General features: G+C 36.6%; 1 protein-coding gene across 9 annotated transcripts in view; it reads left to right on the forward strand.

Moving 5' to 3' along the window:
- Window positions 1–10,087, forward strand: part of COL12A1 (collagen type XII alpha 1 chain) — a 102,009-nt gene extending 91,922 nt beyond the window's left edge. For 7 of the 9 annotated variants that reach the window (XM_030490235.1, XM_030490232.1, XM_030490234.1 and 4 more), the window contains 6 exons: window positions 2,274–2,309; window positions 2,418–2,484; window positions 4,062–4,250; window positions 5,335–5,403; window positions 6,430–6,600; window positions 6,953–9,476. In XM_030490235.1, the coding sequence (XP_030346095.1) occupies window positions 2,274–2,309; window positions 2,418–2,484; window positions 4,062–4,250; window positions 5,335–5,403; window positions 6,430–6,600; window positions 6,953–6,963 (543 nt within the window). In that variant the 3' untranslated portion in view covers window positions 6,964–9,476. Of the gene's footprint in view, window positions 1–2,273; window positions 2,310–2,417; window positions 2,485–4,061; window positions 4,251–5,334; window positions 5,404–6,429; window positions 6,601–6,952 lie in introns of all 9 variants that reach the window. The other 2 variants (XM_030490230.1, XM_030490233.1) reach the window with 2 other exon arrangements.
- Window positions 10,088–10,402: the final 315 nt, after the last annotated feature.

Raw genomic sequence — 10,402 nt, forward strand, 5'->3', positions numbered from 1 at the left:
AATGAAAATACAATGAGCAGATATTATAAATATGTACTCAGAAAGGAAAGAATATTTGTAATTTGGGTCGGTATATTTTGTACATATTAGTAATTGATTGGTGGCATAATTTATTCCAGTGGCATGTTTATGGCATCATCATTCTAAATTTTTCTTTTGATCCTGTACAATTAATTTTGCATGAAAGATCTGTTATGTCTGATGCTAATGTACTGTATGCCAACTACCTAACTCAGTGATGGATGAGCTGCCTCATATTTTCTGTAGCATGTCATAGGTAACACAACACTGCTGGAAGGAAGCTCAGAGAGCATACTAGGTTCACACCTTAGTGTGCTCCATAGGAATTTGTTTGCCCCAGATCTTGATAGAAGTCTATGAAACAGTGCCACTGGATTCGAATTGTGCCTTTTGTGACCTCAGTGGAATGATTTGTTGTCTTGTGTTGTTGAAATTAATTGTGGGTACTGTAGGAATGTTATGAAAAACAACTTCAGCCCACACTTAGCCTTTGCTTTGTTAATGGTGATAAACAGAAATCCTCCTTAAAGAAATACTACCATGTATAAAAGCAGTAATAATTACGATGTATGTGTTAGTATGTGGAAAGCAATGCAGAGCAGCAGATGACCATACTGGTCTTTCACCTCTGAAATATGCCTTAGAGTTCAAATAGTAATTTAAGCTACATGTGAAAATCCATTTAAACTCATGCTAGCCCCTTTTAGCTTAACTAGCAAAGATCCTGTGCTCTTTAGACACATTTCTGGCAGGTGAATTTACAACAGATTTTTAGAAGGACTCAGCTGTGTCCTAACTCTTCATCCACTCGTCACCTGTAAAACCCACACTGGCCACTGCAGGAGCCATAGTTATGGCCAAAGTTTTGTTTGTACTGTCCTGGAATTTAGCACAAATGACATTTGTCTCAGCAAGTGTTCAAGAGCATTGGAAGTGCTATTCATGGTTTTCTAAACAAGTTTAGCAGTAAATATAGGGGTTTGGTTTTGTTTCTATTTCTTTTTTTGTTTTGTTTTGTTTTGGGTTTGGGTTTTTTTTTTTTTTTTGGATGTCAAAATGAAAAAATAGCTTTAAAATACTACAGATTTTGAGATTTTTCAAAGGGTCATCAAGTGGCTAAAACACACGATTGTGGTTCTAATCTACTTATTTCAAATGGGCATCTGCAACTTCTACTGTGGCCAAAATCATGTCAAATAGACCAAAGTAAGTTATAAACATCCTTCTGAGATCATTGCTGTCTATTTTGAAAATCTTTAAAAATCCATCATAATAAGCATTGTAATTACATTTTCTTTGGAAAGTACGGTTTCCTCTTTCTTGGTGTTTTGTTTTGCTAGCGGTGGAATGCAAACATAAGGCTAAAATCTCAAAAAGTTGTATGAGAGGTGCACACAGAGAATTTTGTTTGTAGAGTAGATTGTGCATGCTATCTCCAGTTCAGCATTTAAAAACATCTTTACAGTATACCTGATGTTTTTCCAGCCATGGACATATAAATATATAAAAATTTGAATCAATCCTTCTGCTTCACTTCTTACATAGTATTCTTGAAAACCAGAAAACTCACAACCACTAAAGCATTTAAAGGCAAATGGGAATTGCTGTTAGACAAAAGCTAGCACTTGGCAGTTGTCAGTAATTATAAAGCAGCTTAAGCTAAGACTTCAATGAGACTTTTATAACACTAGAAATGGTTGAAAATTAGCAGGAAAGTTGTTATAAATAGAATGAGTACTTCATGGCATCTCCATCTTATGTGCCATCTCTTAACACAGGGTCTGTTTCTTCTGGGTTCAAGGAGACATCTACCCTTCCTAGACATGTTATTCTTCCTAACTTACCTTCTTTAATGATAAGTTGGCTTTAGACTTAAAATTAAACAGTCATATATAACTCATACAAGACTATTCACCATTTACAGAAATGTAATGGTAAAAATTCAACTTTCAAGTTGCCACTGCGGTTCCAGTGTCAGAATACGCCAGTTTCTTTGGCCCCAGTTTGAATATTTCCTTCAGATCTTTTTTTTCTGCATCCGTGAGCGTGTTTGCTCATACACAAAAGATCATTGCTTGTCCATTGCTTTTCTGGCACCTGCTTTAGCATCTTTGAAATGTAAAGTTCAAGGAGGACCAGATCTGTCTTCCTGAAGGAGTCAAAACGTGTTCTAGAGTTGCATGTCTCAACCTATAGGTGGGGTGGAATAATACAATCCTTCAGTTGCTTTATTTTTACTGTATTTATTTTAGGGTGCACCTGGAATGAAGGGAGAAAAAGGTGACAGAGTAAGTCTTCTTAAAGTCAGTTTTTGTCAGATTTTTTAATTAAAAACTATGTTTTTAGAAGCACAGATGTTTACTAATAAAACGCTTGCTTTGGTTTTGATTATTTAGGGTGATATTGCTTCTCAGAACATGATGCGAGCAGTTGCAAGACAAGTTTGTGAGCAACTGATAAATGGTAAGCAGTGTGGCTTGCTTTGTTTCTCATTCTAGTAATTTACTGCTTTCTAAAAACAGAAACCAGTGTTTTAAATTTAAGGTGAAGGATACTGGCCACAAAGCATAGCAAAAGCCTGAGTGATCTGATAGCTGTCCAATGCCAATGATTTGCTGGAAAAAAATGTAGCACTAAATCTTTGCCAGATCCAGATGGCTAGCATGACCATGAACTAATCTGTGACCTTTGGAAATACACATGAAAGTCTAATGTTCTGTGCGAGGAAGGTGACCTTCCTTTAGTCAGTCTGGTCCAAAATTACTTCATCTTTGTATAAAATCCGCATACATTTTCTCATTAAACATGTCTTATCTTCAGAAGGAAGGAATCGGAGAGAAAAAGGATACTCACTCCTAACAGGAAAAGACAGATGAGTGTTGGGTAAATACTGTGCACAGAATCAGATGTGCTATGCAAGTAAAAATAATATTTATTTGGAGAAGCACTCCAGATTGAATTTCAGTCCTCTGCTGCCACACAGTGCAGCTCTGCAGCCCATGAAAGTACTCGCTACAGAATCTTTCTCTCTGTCCCTGAGACAGTGCTTTTACTATCAGATCTGCTAAAAAAGACAGAGACAAATGTGGCCATAAATTGTTCTTAATATTGTTTCTATAATAAGGGTAAGTTCTGACTAAGGTAAACAGATATACCTTTTTGATCATGAAGAGTGCTTGTGCACAGAGAGGAGGACAGTATGTTATTTTTATATGTCTATTACGGCTGCTATTTAAAACATGTCTGTTAGCTAGCACAGAGGGAGAAAAGTACATTCATGGGTGTTTTAGACTTATGAATAAGGATGTATCTGAGATCTTTTGTCATCTCCTTTTTGAACATCCCAGCCTTATTTTTTTCATATTCAGGTCATCTTTTCAGGGATATGCTAAGACTGGCGCATTACACTAATAGGCTAGATATGGCCACCCATTAAGGGCTCCTTTCTGCATCGTTTCACAATGCTGTTGCTTTTATTCAGACACCTTTCTTTGGAAATGAAATTTGCCTATATATATGCAGAAGGTATATAGGTACAAGCCTATGCATCCTACAGGCTTAAGAAAGCGACCTTATGGACTGTGTGCTGCTATCTCTTACCTGAATAAGTTATACTGTGTTTGTCGTAGCTTCAGAGCTCTGAAAGTACGTAGAAATGTGATACTTAACTTTTAGAAGTGTAACAAGTCCTCTCTGTTCTTCAGAGTAAAAATAACCTCTAATTAGAACTCGAAGAGCAAGAGTATTGTAAATAAATGCTTATTTTGTGACTTTAATTGCTTTAAAATTAGTTTTTATTAATGTTACTGGCTTCCAGAAGCCCCTTTCTTCTCTCCCTCCTCCATTTATGATGTGCCTTATTATCAGACATTCACGTTATGTCTTCCTAATTCATCTCCACTAGTTCACCACTAATTTATTGAATGGGGACAAGGATAGAGTTTAATGAAGAGAGATAAATTGTTACTTCTTCCCACTATGATAAAAAACTTTCACTCATTTCACAGAGCTTATTGAACCATTTTGCTTTCCTTTTGAAGGTCAAATGAGCAGGTTCAATCAAATGCTGAATCAAATCCCGAATGATTATTATTCAAACCGTAACCAGCCAGGGCCACCAGGACCACCTGGTCCCCCAGGAGCTGCTGGGACCAGAGGAGAGCCTGGACCTGGAGGAAGACCAGGATTCCCAGGACCTCCTGGGGTCCAAGGGCCACCCGGTGAAAGAGGTGGGTAAATTCCAAGGCAGCTGTATATTTCACAGTGGACATAGTGCAGAGGCTGCCAGAGGAGCAGTCTCATCCCTTTACCATGTCAGACGTGGAAGCCCACACTTAGCAGTAGCCTGTTAGGTCAGTTGGATTGCATGAGGGACACCGATGTTCTGGAGGACAAGGTTAATTACATCAGTGCTTTCCTCTGCCTCTCCCTTGCTCATGTTTCATAAAACACAAGGTGGTATAGCATTTTGGCTGCTGTCTCAGGCTTCCACAGGATATCCCAGGAAAGTGAATGTTCTCAGAACTCTTCTGGCACTAACCAGCTACATCTTGAAAGGCTGTTTGGAGTAACACAACTCTCTGCAGAACAGAACTTTGATTAAAGAGAGAAAATGAGTCATTACCAAGAAGAAAAAGTAGGAGTTGAAAGAATTAGGTCTACATCCTTGGCTCTTTGAAGTACTCTGAAGGAGGGAAGCAACTCTGAACTGAGTTTTAGCATATGGGTAAACCTATTTTATGGCTACCTTGGATCACTGCAATGACATGGGGTGTTCGGACTGTACTGTGTTGTGGCCTTTGCTACTCTACTGTAGCATGAACTCAGTGCTGTGTTTTCTAGCATGTATTTTAATATAATCTTTAAAACAGAATAGAAAAAAAAGCAAGAATGAATTTCTGAATTCTGCTTTCTTAAACTTATTTCATCATGACTGTTTCTAAGAAAGTATAAAGCATCCTTTGTAGCAAAAGTATGCAAGCTTGAAAATACCTTCCTATTTGTAGCTTAAAATAATAAGGTTCTGGGTTGTTTTAAGTACCTCGAAGACTTTTCTAGTTCTGAGAAACTTTCTTCACACTAAATTACCTCTGCATCCTACTTTATTTTTAGGTTAATATATTTATATCCAAATTATTTTCCCAAATGCACATTTGAACATCTGTACTAAATAAAGTTTGGCCAGCCTTGTTACATTAAATAATGGGAAATAAATATTAATATCAATGTGAGATCAAGAAGAAGCAGTTGCTGATGTGGTTTTTGGTTTTTTTATTCTTCTTTTTTTCTTTTCTTCTTTTTTTTATTCTGTAGGAATTCCTGGAGAGAAAGGTGAAAGAGGGACTGGATCTCAAGGACCACGAGGTTTGCCAGGGCCACCTGGTAAATATTTCTTGTTTTATCAGATTACAGAAAAGTAGGAGAAAAAAAGACAAAATTTCTTCATAGGGAACCAGACTACATATGTTGAACATACATGCTTTTGACATGTAATAGAGTTTACTGGAAACCCGTACAAAAAAGAGTAAGTTAGAAGATTTTTGGATGTGGCTAATAGATGTTTATTTTGTAATTTCTTCATCTGGCATGCTTCCTTGTGTGAAAATCTATTTCATAAAAGTACATTGTCCAAATATTTGATGGATGTTTTCATAAGTGTTATCAGATGATACTTTTGAAGTATCTAGTTCTATTTTTCACAGGTTAAAATGTGATTACAGAACTACAAATTGCCCCTGGACTACAAAATACTCCCACATGCAGAGTTACAAGATGACAGAGTCAGATGATTTGACCACTGTATCATGCGATTTTGTTCACTGATGCCTTGGCAGAAATCAGCTGCATCGTTTGTTTCTGCTTGTAGTTTACTAGGCTAAAATAGCTTTTCATTACAGGACCCATAAGACGCTTGCAGCAAATTGTAGCCCCAGTTACTTGGAACTTTACTTTCCTGCTAACCATAATAAGACTAGTTCCAAGAAAAACATTACCTCATCTATCCTGGGGCCACAGGGCAGCAGGATTAATGTATTCCTATATTTTAATTGAAATCCAGTGTGCTTGTCTAATCTAGTAGTTTCCCTTGAGATTGTCGTTATCTCACATGGAGTGGAAATAAACCAGAGAATTCATTGATGTTTCTTACTTGGCTCAAACCTTACTAAATCAGTTTCTGTGAATAAATCCTTAAATAAGCCACACACAGGGAAGCAACTAATGATGAGTCACATTTCTAGTTTTCTTTTGTTTTTCTTTCTGTTGACCCCCAGATAGCAGCAAAGTGCAAGTGTTTTCTCACCAAAGACATAACCTAGTCTGTGTAGTCTAGACAGCAGTAATGTTAGCTGTTTGGTCAAGCTAGCTCTTTAAAAGAACAACCTCCCAACCTTTCAATTCTAAAATTAGGTCCACAGGGAGAATCTAGAACTGGTCCACCAGGCTCCACAGGATCAAGAGGACCACCAGGGCCACCAGGTCGTCCTGGAAATGCGGGTATTCGAGGTCCCCCAGGACCACCAGGATATTGTGATTCATCCCAATGTGCTAGCATCCCTTACAATGGCCAAGGATTCCCAGGTAGGTTATGAACAACTTCACTTGCCTTAAATAGCCTTCACAGATGTGACTGTTCATATTGAGCTGCTTTACATGAGACAGTCCTGCTAGCCTGGACGTACTGAATCAGGAGGAAATGGTTGCAGTGAGCAGGCCTGCCTCATTGTAATGTGCAGGTATTTAAGCAGTCATTCGGATCTTGATTTACTTGATTTTATGTTTGCTTTAAATAGGAAGTGGTAACTAAATATTTTGGTATTTTTTTTTAAACATAGATGGTTAGTAGTTGATAAGGTTACTCATAGGATTTAAGTGACCATTTTCTTCTTCTTCTTTTTTCCCCTTCATCCCCACCCCTTCCAATCGTCTTCAGAACAAGGTTGAATTCTCCATGTTCTCTTGAAAAATAAAAAGAATGCTGTGGTTGGCAATTTCCATGTGTCTCTTTTTGAGCAATGTCAGGATTATTTATACAAAATTAATACCTGAAATAAAAATTTTCCACAAATGAAATGCATTCATTTCTGAAATGAATGCATTTCAGAAAATGCAACTCAGCAACTGAAAACCATCTCTGTCCTACAATTTCTACCAAGTTAAGCACCATGGATTCTCTGATTAGCCCTGGGTCATATCAGCCTTACCCTTTGTGACATAGCTCAAAACAGTAGACTGCTTCTAGAATCAAAATAAAGGGTCACAGCGGCCGTTAATTTCTGACTGGAAAGTTTCTAATATATTTTAACATGGGGATCCTGCAGGACCACAGTATTGTTAACAAATTAATATGTATGCATTGCAACATCTCAAAATTAGTGTATGTGATACTACTATTGGATATGGTTTGCTGTAGTGTATTGTGCATGTATCCATGAAAAGAAAAAAAAATTAAAAAAAAAAAAATATATATATATGTACACACTTGCAGACTCAGTGCTCCTGGTTAAAGAGCCAGGTGGTTGCGCAGATCTCACACAAAATTCTTATTTAAATGAAAAAGAAAGCAAATCGTACCTGTGACTTATCAGTGTTCTCCTTTCTAGTAAAAAGCTATGTATACATATATAAATATATGCCTATGACTTAACTGTTATGTATTTAGTTGGATGAAAGTATGTTTTTGCACATCAGATGAACTTTTTAAAAGACTAACATCATCTTTGACCTGTTTCAGGTTTCGGCTAACACATTTTCTAAGTCGCCAGTGCTGCTTACAGTTTGAATACATGAAAATCCTGTTTCTGAGATGTTTGCGCACGTGCTTATTAGAAAATGAGTCCGTATGGATATTTCACCACGGATATGGTTTTTGAACCATGTTGGCCGCATAGAATGGGGAGATTCTTTTTACTAACACAACTTGTTAATGAGATAAAGGACAGTGATGTCAATTCATTAAGCCTGTTGCATTTCAGTAGTAAAATAGACAGTCTTTCTTTTTTAAAAAAAGATCCAGACCATCAAAAGCCTCAGTGGTGAAGGAGGCTTATAAAACTACTAACCAGCAAAGGTAATGCCATTAGAAGAGACAGACTTAACCTGGTAAATGAGAAATGACTTATGTAAATAGTAAACTAATTGTGGCTTGTAAATGATTTGTATGGGACTGTATCCACTAAAATCTGTTAACAACTCTACGTGACGCTTTTGCATAAAAGCCTGCTGCTGCTTGCTATATGCTGGAATAACATCTTTGACAACTTATGAAATCTACCTGTCTGTTGCTTGTTACCAACATGTCAGAATCGGGGCACAAGCCTTTTTTTTATATGTAATCTTGTTGGATTCTGTAACTGCAGTTATAAATACCAAAGTTTTATAATTATTTTTCTTCTGTTTTGCTGTAGTTTTTGGTGTTCCTGAAGCACCAGCTGTAACTCGGTTTGTAACGAGGAACAGCACGAGAAAATGACATGTACTGTATATTGCCGCTGGTGATAGTTATGTCTACACTTACTTTCCCATTCTTAGAGAAAATTAGTATGCCAAACCCACCTGTTCATTTTACCTGCTTCATGCCTTCTACTAATTACACAGTTTAAAATAAAGCCCAATGCTTGGATTTACTGAAGTAGCTGTAAAATATTTTAATTTGATTTTCTTTGTGGTTTGTGGTTTTTTTTTTTTTTGTAGTTCTGCAATAATTGGTCCCTTGCATAATTTAAGACTCTTTCTGCAATGTTTTGTGTATTATAAATACAAAACCTTTCAAAATTAATTTAAAATTTTATTATTTTACTGACAAAACCTGTTAATGAACAAAAGTGAAAAATACCCCAGTGAACTATTAATTTATATATTTATTATATGGAAATAAGATTGGACTAACATTATGTAGACAAACTAACCTTTATTGTATTTGTGGATTCAAAGACATGCGATAACTATTATGTTCAATCGGACAACTATTTTCAACCAGAAACATACGTGCCTGAAAGTGGACCCTATCAACCTGAAGGTGAACCCTTTATAGTACCTATGGAGTCAGAAAGGAGAGAGGACGAGTATGAGGACTATGGAGTTGAAATGCATTCACCAGAATACCCTGAGCACATGCGCTGGAAAAGATCACTGTCAAGAAAAGCACAAACCAATCCATAAAAGATCTGTGTCTTGTTTTGGTTTTTTTGGTTGGTGGGTTTTGGTTTTGCTATTCTTGTATTTGCAGATACACACAGGGAGAGTGCATAATTTCTTTTGCAGTATAGCTTTCTGGTCTTTTCATATCAGATGCGCCCCTGTTTTGTATCTTGCTTATGTGGGGATAGCAACGTGTGTACCTAGAGACTTCATATTGCTCTGGAAATGCTTGTAAAATAGTTCTGCTTATAGTGGCTGCATACAGGTTAAGATGTGCATTCAGTTATCCCAGTGCTGCCTTTTCATTAAAATAATGTAAAAACAAATAAATAAAAAAAAGAAAACAGAAAAACCAAACCAAAAATAACCACAGAGCTGCTGCACATTTTCTAAGGACTGTCTGCTTTAGCTCTACATTCTTTTTCTTTTTCAAATGCATGTTTGCAGTTCAGTCAGGTCACAGGTCCGCATTATCTAGTTAAAAAGAAAGAAACAAAAAATTCTCTCTCCTTCCAATATCATTGTCATTTTCTTCTATGCTTAGTTTTACTTTTCAGAGCACATACCGCTCTTATACATCTCGTTTAAACACCACAAACAGTAAGTAGCTGAAATCATTGTATCAACTGGATACAGTTTAATAATGCCTGAAATCTCCTTGTTGTAGACACAGTAACATTTATGCCAAATTGCAGTCAACCCTGCAGAGATGGAATTGCATGTTTATGTTGTATATTTAGTATGGGTTTTTTTTTTTCCCAGACTACAATGTTTCTTAGTTATCAAAAGCAGTTGGAAATTGTTTGCAAGACTATGGATATAGAATTGCTGCTTTTATATTTTAACTGCAAATTGTGAATTTCACTGCCTTATATTATTTATTTCTGAAATGAAAGAGGCATTTTTCAATAAAACTACTGAAAATTTATATTCGTCTATTCATTTTTTGAAAGGTGCGTAAGACGTGTGTGTATTCTTAATCATTTGGAAATGTCAGGTGGCAAAATCAACTAGAATGGGAATAGTCTTAAAACAGGTATTTGATGTGGTTTCTAGAGGTGGGTGGATGAAAGCAGGAAAGGCTTCCTCTGTCTGAGGTATGAATAAGACAACAAAATCAGTCTGCAAGGCATTTGGTGAAGGAAATGAAAGAAGGGCTCTGAGCTGCAGTTGCTGTCTTGTTTTTTTCTTTCTGATGGAGAGCTGTTGCAGAAAAACAGACTTTCCACCTGAGGAACTATTG

The sequence above is a fragment of the Strigops habroptila genome, chromosome 6 (assembly GCF_004027225.2).
Source record: "Strigops habroptila isolate Jane chromosome 6, bStrHab1.2.pri, whole genome shotgun sequence".
Taxonomy (NCBI): Eukaryota; Metazoa; Chordata; class Aves; order Psittaciformes; family Psittacidae; genus Strigops; species Strigops habroptila.